Below are 13,319 nucleotides of genomic sequence, written 5' to 3'. Positions count from 1 at the left end.
GCAATAGCGGCGATTTTTGTCGCCAGTAATACCCTTTTTTCTTGTAGTGATGGTAAATAGTGGTGATGATCTTCGGCAAATAAATTTGGAGAAAGTGACGCTTCTGATAGCAGTCCGACAAACAATGGTGAGAGTATGGGAGAAAGATAGAGATGAAGAAGTGGATGGTTGTTCATAGTTTTGTTCCGGCGAGGAGGCGGTGTTCCGACGAAGAAGGCGGTGTTTCGGCGAGAAAATGATATTTTTACAATTTTGTCAAAATAAAGTAACTAGCTTTTATATAAAATTTAAAAATATTAAGGATTTTTAAGAAATTTTATAATTTCGTGGTCTAAGCATTCCCGCTTGTTAAAATTCATCATCTCTCAAAATTTGATCTTCAACAACGACGGCCATGGCCATGGCATCTCCTAAGATCCGCAGATCTTTATCAGAAATCCCATCTCAGATCCTTGCAACAATCTCCTCCATAACCTCTCTCCTCCAAATCATAAACCCACAACACCCAAATCACCCTCTGAATCCAAACCCTTCAATTCTCAATCACTTCTCCCCACATTTAAACCCTCATTTCGTTATTCGCGTTATACAGAACCAGCAAAACCCTTACCATGCCCTCTTCTTCTTTAACTGGGCCTCAAACCCTAACCCCAATCCCAACAATTACTCGCACAACCATTTCTCTTACATTGCCATCACCGACCTCCTTCTTTCTCGAAACTTATTCTCTCTAGCAACTGAATTACTCGAATCCAGCAACAAGTTGTCGGATTTCATGGTGGGTAAGCTCATAAAAGCTCACGGAGATCTGGGGCATATTCGTTGGGCTCTGCATCTATTCCATCGCGTCAAGACTAGATCTTCATGTCGTTGCTTGTTCTCTTACAACGCAATTTTGGGAGTTTTGGTGAGAGCAGATCAAGTTGATTTGGCCGAGAAATATTTTGATCAGATGACTAGCGAAGGTACTGTCAAGCCAGATGTTTCCACTTGCACTATAATGATCAAAGCGTTTTGTAAAACGGGTAGGATCGAGAAAGCACAGAAGCTGTTCGACGAAATGCCTTCAACCCCAAATCTTCATACTTACAACACTATGGTTAGCGGAATGTGTAAAAAAGGTTTAATAGATACAGCACTAAAACTTGTTGAGAGAATGAAAGAAACTCAAGATTGCTTGCCAGATATAGTGACTTACACAACTTTAATTGATGGGTATTGCAAAATAAAAGATCTAAAAGAGGCAAAGAAATTATTCGATGAAATGGTGACAAGAAATCTTGACCCTAATGAATTAACATATAATGCTTTGATAAATGGCTTCTGTGTGTGTGGAGACATTGATGCTGCAAAAAGAATGATGACAAAGATGAGATTAAACGGTTTAAAAGATACAATCACCACACATACAAGTTTACTAAAGGGATATTGCATAGCTGGGAAATCAGATGAAGCTTTTAAACATTTCAAGAACTTAATTACTCGTGGAATTAAACCAGATTCCAAATGTTATGAGGTTTTAGTGAATGAGTTTTGTAAACTTGGTTGCCCAAATGATGCTATTGGTCTTTTGAGAGAAATGAATGGGCATGGAATTCGTCCTCATGCTTATAGTTTTAATAGAGTGCTTAAAGTTCTTGTGGAGTTAGGGCATGTGGATAGAGCTGTGTATGTTCTTAGCCAAATGGTGAAAATGGGTTGTAGACCAAATTTTTTATCGTATAGTGTTGTGATTTGTGGTCTTGTTAGGGGTAAAGGGAGAATGAAGGTGGTTGAAGGGGTTGTGAAGGAGATGGTTGAAAATGGTTTTGATCTTGATGGTATGATGTATGGTTGTTTGATGGAAGGATATAGGGATGATGGAAATGAGGAAATGGTGAAACGGGTGTGTCAAGAAATGGTTGATAAGGGTTTTGTGATGAACATGAAGGGTTTTTCTGTTGTTTGAAAAGTTTGTGTGCTTGCACCAAGATGTTTTCCCCTAGGGCATAGCTTGTATAATATAGAAAAAGTCAAAGGGTTTGAGTCGCAACAACTATAGTATATGAGTTTAATATCAATGTGAATTTGTATCCCTATGTAGTCCTTAGGACTTTATCAGCTACCTAGCGGATCACTTTGTATCTTATCTACCTTTCACATGATGAGGCACAACAATGTGGACGAGTTTAAGGTTTGCTAGAAAAGTAACATTTTTGCAGAAAAATAAGCGGATGTAGGCCTTCAATTGATTTATTGAACCAAAAATGGTTTGAGATGAACAAAGATAACGATTGAAGAATGAATGATGTTTATTGAACCAAAAATAGCTTTGCAAATCATCTTTCCCTATTGTAGGTTTGGAGTTCCACATTGTAGTTGCTAATTTTTCATATGTTGTAGGATATGTTTATTTGATTGTTAAGGTTATAAAATGGCAACTTGTTGTTTGATTTGCTCCTTCGCATTACTTTAAGTAGTCGACTTTTTTTAATTCCAACTTATATCATCAAATCAATTTTTTCTTCAAATCATTCATAATAAAGCATTATATGATATAACTTTATAATTTTAATAATTATATATTAATGATTACAAATAGTATTGAGTAATTTATAAAAAAGGAGGTCCTTTGTTCCACCCACACACTCTATCTGAGTACCGCTCACTTTCATGTTTAGCGTGAGGTTCGACCTAGTATAGCTAAGTAACTAGTAAGGTATCCGCGATAGATTGAGGCCATGTCCTCCTAGCAGGGAGACAAGGGTTTCAAGGAGGGGCACTACTAGGGAGTCAAGGGGGTCTAGTGGGAGAGGAGTGGGAGGGATATGAAAGAATCTAGGTTGAGAATATGTTCCCTAAATGTAAGTTCCCTTAATGTCAAGTTGTTGGACCGTATGAGGATTTTAAGGAAATGAAGGTAGATATTGCGTGTATTCAAGAGACAAGGTGGAAGGGTGCAAAAACTGAGTATACCGAGTATAAGCTATGGTATGCGAGTCTAGATAACGCAAGGAATGAAGTAGGTATCTTGGTGATCGGATCTTGGTGAGCAAAGTTGTGGTAATGGGGATGTGGGGAGCATAGTGTATGCTTATGCCCACATTATGGGCAAGGTAAAGCGGATAAAAGAATTTATAGGATGCATCGGATGAAATGGTTGGAACATTACATATGATCAATGTGTGGTGTTAAGGGAGATTTTGATTGATATATGAAGAAGGACAAATAGGTACCTATGTTATGTGTTCTTATGGGCTTTGGTTTTGGTATCAGGAAGATAAATGGGTGCCTCTCTACTAGATTTTGGTATGAAGTACGATGTGGTGATCGTAAACTCCTTTAGAGTAAGGGATGGTCATTTGATTACCTTTTGAGGGGAAGGGGACATAACACCAGATCGACAACCTTATGCCTTATGTTGTTGCAGAGACGAAATCTTAGGGTATACAAAGATGGCATGGTGATACTAGGTGGCACATGTTCATTGCAACAAAGATCATTGGTTATGCATCTCCTCCTGAGAATGAGAATGAGGCTTAAAGGAAGTACCAATGATTTTTTTTATTTTAGAAAAAACTTGAATGAGGCAACAACTAAGGCCTTTTGGAGTAAGGTAGTTGTTGAGGTGGAAGGTTATATTGGCCTTGCAAGAAGTGCATATTATTTATGGAATAATATGGACAAATCTATCATAGAGGTAGCTATAGAGACTCTTGGGATGTCTTTAGAGAAGTCGAAAGATCGTAGAGAATATGATAGCGGAGTGAAGAGGTCCAAGCGAAGGTCAAAGTTAAACATGCTTGCTTTAAGGAGTTTCTTGAGTCTAGTAGGGAAGAATAAAGACGTAAGGTGAAAGAAATATACAAAGAGGTCAATCATGATGAGAAGAAAACTATAATTATAGCCAAGGCCATGACATATGAAGAGATGTATAGAAGATTGGACACAAAAGAAAGGGAGCATGGAATATACCAGCTAGCTAAATTGCTAGAAAGAAGACAAAGAGACTTATGGAATGTTAGGTATATTAAGGATGACAATTACCAAGTTCTAGTAAATGGTGAGGATATTTAGAGGAAATGGGGTCATGTTTTCATTATTTATATAATGATGGTTCTTTGATTGTGATGAACAGGATTATAGAAGACGTTTTGGGGAGGTGCCAAACTGAAGGAGAGGGTTCTTGCTTACGGATTAGTATGGTGGAAGTGAAGATGACTTTGAGGAAGATGGGACGGAACAAAGTTGTAGGTCTGTATCAATTAATGTATGTCAATGTCTTAGGGAAGGAGTTAGGTGAGTAACTGACAAGCTTATTTAACTTTATCCTAATGACCGCCAAGATGCTTGAGGAGTGTAGATTAAGTACTATGATCTCAAACTATAAGAATAACACCCCGTTCCCGAGTTTATCAAAAGAAAAGAAAAGAAGAGAAAAGAAAGTCACGAGAGAAAAGAAGAGAAAGAAAAGAAAAACAAAATTTTCTTTTGTGTTCCCGACTTGGAGAGAAGTAGAAAGAAAATTAATCATTTTCTTCTTTCCTTCCAAATCCTCCCAAATCGGAAGGAAAGATAGGAGGGAAAGTGATCATTCCATTTCCATCCACTTCCTTCCTTTAATGAAACTCGGGAACACCAATTTCTATTATTTTCTTCTCATTTACACCTATTTCCTTTCCTTTCTCTCGTTTAAGTTCAACTCGGGAATGGGGTGTAAAGGTGAAGCCCAAAGCCTCAAGAACTGTAGAGGTATAAGTTACTTAGTCATACAATGAAACCGTAGGAGACAATTCTTAAGGCTAGGTTGCATATCATCATGAATGTTAAAAAAAAACATTTCATTTTCATGTTTGTGACGTCGACAACTAAGGCAATCCACCTCCTTAGACATCATATGGAGAAATATAGAAAAATCAATAAGGGTCTTCATATGGTCTTTATCGACCTTGAGAAGACATATGATAACATTCCACAAGAGACGATTTTAAGGACATTGGAAGCTAAACGGTCCCTCGTTAGTTACATTGTAGCTATTCTTAATATGTATTGTCAGTCTACTATATATGTTCGGACCCAGACACATATCATTCTCGATGGAATTTGGGCTCTATAGGGTTTAGCTATCAACATGTATATAGACGAAATATCTTGCGAGTTCCTAAGGGAGTGTTTTGGTGTATGCTTTTGCCAATGATATTTTTTTGGTGAAAGAGTAGATGTAAGCTTAAGGATAAAAAGGGCGACATAAGAATAAAAAGGGCTACAAATCAACACCCTTGAAACAAAAAGTATATTTGGTGTGATTTGAACAAGGAGAGGTATGGTGAAAGAGTAGATGTAAGCTTAAGGAAACAAACTTTTATCTCGAATGAGAGTTTCAAGTATCTAGGGTTTATGGTCCATAAAGGAGGAAGAGTGGAAGTAGAGTCACCCATCGTGTAAAGACAGATTAGTTAAAGTAAATGGTGGCATCTAGTTAGTTAAATTGAAGGAAAAAGTTTATATTATAGTTATTACACATGTCATATTCTATGAATTTGAATATTGGCCGACTAAAATCCACAAGAGGAAGATGAAATTAGTAGAAACAAGGATGTTGAGGTAGATTTGTGGTAAAATATTGTTGAATAGCATACCAAATGCAACTACAAAAACTCATTAGGAGTAGCACATATAACCGAAAATTGAAGAAATTATGAAAGAGATGCATGGTCATGTCCAAAAAAGGCCAATAGTTTAGATTGCTGTTCTTTCATACAGATAAGAGTAGTATTAAAGAATGTATTATAGAACATTTTGACTAGTAAGATGAAACATACACACCTAGCAATTATCTATACCAAGATAAAGAAGTCTCGAGCAACTATTAAAGAAAATGGCATTTCTATGAACACTCGGAATCAGAAACCATGTCATGGAATCTTAAATGCAAAATTTAAATATAGTACTTTCCATAGACATGAAGAATCGATAATCAACAGCAACTAAAGAAGAAAGATAACATTACATTTTCCATAAATATTCAAAATGAGAAACAGTATCCATACAACGTCTAAACCCCACGTGTTCTTTCACCCAAAAACAAAACTGCGATCAAAATCTCAAAGCCAAAAAGAATATTTTTTCCTTAAGCACGAATTCCCCTATTCAGACTCACCATACGAGTAGACCCATCCATCTGACCACCTCTAACCACCGAACTCCGCCCCCCTCCCCCACCATAAACACCATCATGATACCTTGACCCCTGATACCCACTCCCACCTCTCGATTGATTCCTTTGATACCCCTGTCCCGGCCCAAACACCCTCCCACCACCGCCATACCCCGCCCTTCCACCACCGCCACTCCCCGCCCTTCCACCATACCCCATATTCCCTTCCCACTTGTTACCACCAGCCACCCCCGCATAATCCTGCCCCTCCCGCCTCCTCGCCGGCAAACCCTCCAACCCACCGCCACCCAACCTCGCCTCCACCGCCCTCTCGTTACTCTCCGCCAACACCGCCACCTTCTCAATAAACTGAAACGCCAAACCCTGAACCCTACTATGCTCTACCTCATGGAACACAATACACTCACTCGGCTGATCCCAGCTGGCACGCAACTCATCATTAATCATCATTTTGCTGACTGTACAACGAGTTTGACCACTCGAAAGGTCAAACATCTCCGATAGCTGGTCAAGTTTTAGGGTTTCATAACACGAAGAGTAGGTGAAAAGATACGTCCGTAAAGCTTCTTCTTTGATTTTGTCTTGTAACATTTCTAGAACGTTTTTGCGGTTTTTAAGGAGCCGCCAGACGTCAAGGGAGTTGATGACATCAAATGATTTTTGGAAGTCGCCTTTTGTGAGGGCCCGCGTGGCGGCCATGACGTGGTCCCGGACGTTTTCTGGTGGTCCGGTGAATGTCTGCCGCTCGTTGACTTCCAGCAGGCGGCGGAGGGTTTTGCTGATGACTTTCCGGCGGGCGTCGTGGGTGTTGGCCGCCATGTTTGGGACTTCTAGAAGCATCGCGCAGATTAAGTGCACAGCTTCTAGAAGCTCCAGGTTGATGTGCATGTGGTATGGCATCTGTCTTCTCCTTTCCAGACGTTCCTGTAAGGGCAAAATCGTCATTTTACATGCCATTTGATTTTATTAACAAACTGTGCTTAAGTTTAAAATCATAGCTACTGTATTTTATCTTTCTTTTTTGCACTTTTGGTCCTGTAGTTTTCAAATAGACAAAATGACAGAGATGGTTCCTGTGTGAGAAAAAAACTATAAAAACGGTCCTTTTTGTAACATAATTATGGAAATGATCCCTGTATAAGACAAAATTACAGAAATGGTCCCTCTGTGGTGAATAGACAAAGTTACAGAATTGGTCCCTATTGAGAAAAAACTACAGAAAGGGTCACTGTGTAACAACGTTACAGCAATGGTCCCTGTGCAAGAGGAAATTACTGAAATGGTCCCTATGTGTAACACAAAATTAAAAAAAGGTCCCTGTGTAACAAAATTACAGAAATTGTCCCTCTTGCCACAACTGACAGGCTTAAAACCCTAGTTAGTTGCATTTGAATATTTGATTGTAAAGCTGTGAAATAAGGTCCAAAAAAGAAAAAGATTTGTTTTGAGAAGTGAGAAGAAATTAAAAAAACATCTAAGCACAGGGACCAAAAATGTAATTTACTCATAAAGGGAGAAACTGTAGAGAAATTACCTGTTCAGGAGTCTTCTCATGATAGCGACTTTGAGACACACCTTGAGCAAGTAATTCTTTGACTCTCCCACCAGAGTACAATTCAGAAAGACATCCATGCCCTTCAGCAATAAGTCCAGCTCTAAATGCACAAAGCCCAAGTTGAGCCATGGATCTATTAAACAATATCTGAGTTGAAATATCCATGTGCTGAACATTATCCTGCAAGTGACTCATAAGCAACAAATCTCTCGCAATTGAAAACTCATCCAAAATGGCATGATGGTAAATATCACATAACATGGCACGCGCTTTCGTCCTTTCATCTCCATGTTTATAAATATGAGAAACACATGAATCCATCAATTCCCTACTACTTTCAGGAAAACTCGGCTTTCTTGACACAATTTCAGGAGTTGTCACAAATGAAATTGGACCCTGACCCATAGCTTTTGGCTCTTCTTCATTCTCTAAATCTTGTTCGGAGAGTTTTCGCATAGCATCATATACTTCTTGTGGTTTGTAATAAACAAGTTCAACAACTCTTAATCCTACTTTAGCTGAAGCTTTGTGATCCCCAACACGTTCTAAATACTCTCCAATGTTTTGAGCAAGAACAAAAAACAAAGGCTCATCTTGGAGTCTTTCAACATACTCACGTGTATGAGGATCAATGCATTGTAAGCTTTTAAAGAATTCAACATCTACTTTTTCAAGAAAAGCTGCAAGGTTACCCCATATACGAATAGTCCCATCAAAGTCTGTTCCTTTTTGGGTCTCGTTTTCTTCAGGTTCAACTGAATCATCAACTAGAATGTTTGGATATTGGGCTAGAATATCAAGGATTACTAGAAGATTCTGGACACATTTCTTCCATACATTGATTGGCATGTGTCCACTCAAACCTGGGTTGACATCGAATTGTGCAGATACAACACTGAATAGGATTTCAAGCTTTTGTGCAGGGGTTTTAGCTACCCTGGTCAAGAAAGTCAACTGCTCAACAAGTTCGAGTCTTCCTGTTCCTTTTCTTCCACGAGCTGCAACGATTTCTTTAAACTTTTTGTTGACTGTATCCCAAGTGACTTGGTTTGGATCTTTGAACTGTTTCTCCATTAACTTATCTTTCTTATTCATCTTTTTCTCCCAACCAGGTTCATCTTCTTCCTCTTCTTCATCTTCATCGTCCCCAGATTCTGATTCTGATTCTGCATTTGTTGGGTCATCAATCTCAGAACCGGATTCATCTTCATCTTCTTCCTCAGACACCTCTTCTACATCCTCTTGATCTTCAAAGCTTTCGGGAGCTTCTCTACACTTATTAATCAACTCCTCATACTGCTTATTGTTCTTCTTAAGTTTCTGCTTCATTGAATTCAAAGCTTTGGCGTTGCTACTACTCATCTTCTTCTTTGCCTCCTTGTTTGCCATGGCTTGATTCAAGAAGTCCTCTAACATGACTAAAGCTTTGACATAGTTGTTAGGGACCTTATCAGATTCTGTAACTCTCATGACTTTTTCAAGCTGTCTGTTGATCTTGTCGAAGCTCTCTTGAAGACTCACCCAGTCGTTAATCTTCATTGCATTCTTCATCTGATCAATAGTTGCAGACAACTCCTCAAATCGTTTGTCTTTTGCAGATTTGATAACACGCTTATGACTATCTCCGTCTTCACTATCACTATCACTATTGTCAAGATATTTGTTAGCGCCAGGGGCACTGATAGCAGCTTCTTGCCCCTCGTTAACATCATCCTGTTCTGAATCAGTAACTTCATCTTCAGTGTCACTATCGCCCTGTGGAAATATAAAGTAATGAGATCACATTATCAAAATTTCAACAACTACACGAACGCAACAATGAGACTGTTTCTTTATTAAGCTTTTGATTCACGAATAAAAATCATTGACAAGAAAATCACTATCCAGTGGCAAACAAACCTGATTACTCCAAAATTTCGACGCCATTTTCTTATCTCGCAGATTAGCAAATCACAAATCCAAGTATAACCGAAACTGCACGATAAGACATTTGAAATTACATATTGTTATAAAACTTTAAGAAAAAATTTACGACCAAATGCCAAAATTACAGATCTGCAACAAAACACAGAAAAATACATCGAATTTTTTTTGTACTCAATAATGCAGCAATAAATAGTACAAGAGAGCAGAGAGAGATGTGATATACGGTACCTGAAAGAGTGAAAAGGCAGATGATGGCCGTAGGAGAATGGAGGGAGAATGCTCTTCCGAGTTGCGTCGGCGATTCCGGCAATTTTAGGTTTTTATTAAGGGGGGAAAGATGACAGTTAATTGATTTGATCTGATATTCTGATTGGGCCCAAGTTTCGGGAAATATGTTATTATCAGGTTTAAATTGGGCTAAATTCGAATTTTGATTCGGCCCAAGTTTCTGGAAAAATATTATATCCTCCTTCATCCATGGCATTTCTCCATATACTTCTCTTTTGTTTTCTTTATCATCTTAAAAACTCATTTTGATTTCATATAATTTATATTTTTGGTGTTTTTGGTTTTAGTATTTTTGTTTTATTTTATGTTATTTTTTATTTATTTATTTATTTATTATTATTATTATTATTATTATTATTATTATTATTATTATTATTATTATTATTATTATTTCTGTAATTATTATTAATATTATTATTATTATTTTAAATAATTGATTTGATTTAATGTCTCTTTAATAGTCTAAATGAAAGAAAAAAAAATCTGAACGGAAAAAAAATAATATATGAATAGTCTAAACGGAATATAACACAGAGATAGTCGGAACAGAAAAAATAACACAGAGATAGTCGGAATGGAAAAAAATAACATGAGGATAATTCGAATGGAAAAATAATACATGGATAGCCCGATCGAAAAAATAACATAGTGATAGTTTGAATGAAAAAAAAATAACGCAAAAATAGTGCGATCAATTTTTTTAATTTTAATAATAATAATAATAATAATAATATGTATTTATTAAAAATATTAAAAATAAAAAAATAACAAAAAAACAACAAAAAAAATAAAAAACAACAACAAAAGACAAAAAAAAATAGTAAAAAAGATTTAAAAAAAAACAAAAGGTAGGGTATAAATAGGAATTGTGGGGGTGCCCGAAAAAAAAACGGCTTATCAATTTATACTCTTTATGTGTCTCATTAATCTAATTGTTTTCTTTTTTAGTTGGTTTATTAATAAAAATAAATTATTTAAAGTATTAGATGATACATAATTTAAATTTTTCAGCAATGAAGTCAACATTTTTATATAATTTAATACAATTGAATCATTTGTAAATTATGTTAATAAAAAATTAGCAACAAAAATACATTATCCCTACACATTTACATATGTTGTTGATTTTCTCTATCTACATTTTCTTCTTACATATTCTGCTGCTCATCTTAAATTATGACATGTAGCATATTTAATGAAAATAGTTATATTTTTATACGATAATAAATGTCGTCATTTAAAAAGAATAAAAGAATATGTAAGAAAAAAATGTTGAAATATTTAAGTTATCTTTTTACATATACACTTTCTACCAAAAGACTTCTAGTCTAGCAGTATCTTGTGTTTTCCTCTCTTATTGAGGTTGAAGGTTCAAACTCCGTCATGAACATATGTGAAATTAAGGAGTAGTTTAGGTAAGAATAGATTAGATTTTTCGTTTCAAAAAACATATTCCTCAATCTTTCAATCAAATTGAATTTTGAAGTGATTATTTTTCCCAGGCAGTCGAGCTAACGATGTTTTGTACTTCGTCACCAAGGTCTACTACATCAATGGTTAGTAATTGGTGAATTTGAGATTCTTTTTATAGGAACATTGAAATTTTAAATTTTGGATTTTTTTAATCTGTAGGACTTATAGAAATTGGACTTATAGAAATTGGACTGTGAACATGGATAAACTGTTTTTGATGAATTGTATACTTATGTCACAAAAGACTTACTTTATGTTTTTCTTAGTTCAGACAATGAGATTTTTTCATGTTTTAGATGAAACAAACGTCTTGACAAACTGAAGCCATTGAGCAATGAGATATATACCAGGAATAAGCTTTACTTGATCCATGTGTATTCTAATTGCAAATTTGGTTGCCTCTTAAATCCAATCATATTCTTGTCCAATATATTTTAGTGTAGCCTACATGTAGATTTTGGTAAACAAAGTCATATGGTGTGATCTTTGGTAAACAAAGATATAGTATACCGTATATAAATATTAAAAATATATTATATATTGCATTTAATATTGTGCCAATTAGGTTTTAATGATGACTTCCATGTTTATTTACAATTTTTTACATTAATAAAAATATGATGGTGAAACACAACAGAAATGTAAGCATGAAAAGGGTAGAAAATAGAAATGTTAATTTACTAATTTACGAAGCTATTGTTTACTATATATATTTTATGTATATTTTATGTATTACTAGGAGAACATTAGTTCCTCCAAAAATATCAAATTTGTTTTTACTGTAATGTACATTTTAAATATAACTTTTCAATTAGTATATACCTAATAGATTGTGCTTGCTATATTAAGGAAGAGTCATGGTGGAAGTATTTTTAAAACATAAATTCTTGGCTAATGTTTTAAATCAATTTATCATGTTTTACTATATGTTTGTTTTTGTTTATGAAATTATAGTATTATCGCTGAGAAGTACAATTCACCTAGATTCCGAATGAGCTAATTTCATATTTAAAAATTGATACGAATTCTAAAACTTCATGAATTTGTTTTATTGAATTTCATTAACCAAATCTTTATCTTGAGATTTTTTTCATTACTAGGTTTTAGTTCTATTATCCAAAGTATGGTTTCTGTTAAAAGGTTAATATTTTTCATAAACAAACTTAAACATTAATTTATAGATTATTGGGTAAGTTATGTATAAGTGTATATTTGTGGGGGTGTGTTTGTGTATCTTTTATGCATGAAATCGAGTTTGTATGCGGACTTCCGGTCATATCCATGAACCTTTCTACCCGAAGTACTTAAGTGTTGTAGCTGAGTGATTGAGTCATTCAGATTACATTTTTTATTCACAAACTCTCTCATCCCTCTCGTTTGTAAATTAGGGTTTTCTATCTAGGGTTTGTTCATAAATCGTGTTTGATGTACAAATTTCTAGTTGATTTGTAATATGAGTGTGAGTGTGATATGTAGTGAGGTTTCAGGTGTAACTTGTTGATGTAAACCATATGTTTCATAGTGAATGAAATGATGATGTTGAGAAGTTCTTGAGCTGTTTACGTTTTTTAGATGGTATCAGAGCTTTAGGCTCCGATTTTGTTCTTACGACGCTCGTTAAGACTTGTTTTTCTCTCGATTGTTGAGGTATTTTCTGAATCTCTTTTTTTCTTCCTTAGTTTTTTGTTCGATTGTCATAGTTGTTGATCGATCCAAGGGTTCTTCTGAACTCTTAGTTTCTTAGTTCGCAAACTGTGATTTATCGATTATTTGTTTCGATTTAGGGTTTTCTTCTGTTACTCCGTGAAATCGAAACGAATATCTGTGTTTTACTTTTTAGATCATGGTACTACGAGGTTTGTTTTATGATCTTGCATGTTTCTGTTGTGGTGAGTTTCGTCGATTAGGTTGCTGTCATCA

At 35.6% G+C, this 13,319-nt stretch overlaps 2 protein-coding genes across 2 annotated transcripts; one reads left to right on the top strand and one right to left on the bottom strand.

The window, feature by feature from the left end:
* The first annotated feature begins 394 nt into the window (after positions 1-394).
* Positions 395-1,948, top strand: LOC111884059 (pentatricopeptide repeat-containing protein At1g09900). Its single transcript, XM_023880389.1, has one exon. It carries the CDS (start codon positions 395-397, stop codon positions 1,946-1,948), a length of 1,554 nt encoding a protein of 517 aa, XP_023736157.1.
* Positions 1,949-5,909: 3,961 nt separating this feature from the next.
* LOC111884045 (eukaryotic translation initiation factor 3 subunit C) lies at positions 5,910-10,023 on the bottom strand. Its single transcript, XM_023880375.3, has 4 exons — positions 9,867-10,023; positions 9,612-9,686; positions 7,692-9,467; positions 5,910-7,081 (listed from the first exon to the last, which is right to left on the bottom strand). Exons 2-4 carry the CDS (start codon positions 9,636-9,638, stop codon positions 6,110-6,112), a joined length of 2,775 nt encoding a protein of 924 aa, XP_023736143.1. The 5' UTR covers positions 9,639-9,686; positions 9,867-10,023; the 3' UTR covers positions 5,910-6,109.
* Positions 10,024-13,319: the final 3,296 nt, after the last annotated feature.

Source organism: Lactuca sativa, chromosome 8, assembly GCF_002870075.4.
Source record: "Lactuca sativa cultivar Salinas chromosome 8, Lsat_Salinas_v11, whole genome shotgun sequence".
NCBI classification, from domain to species: domain Eukaryota; kingdom Viridiplantae; phylum Streptophyta; class Magnoliopsida; order Asterales; family Asteraceae; genus Lactuca; species Lactuca sativa.
The sequence above is the reverse complement of the archived record's forward strand: the minus strand, read 5'-3'. Positions and strand labels throughout refer to the sequence as shown.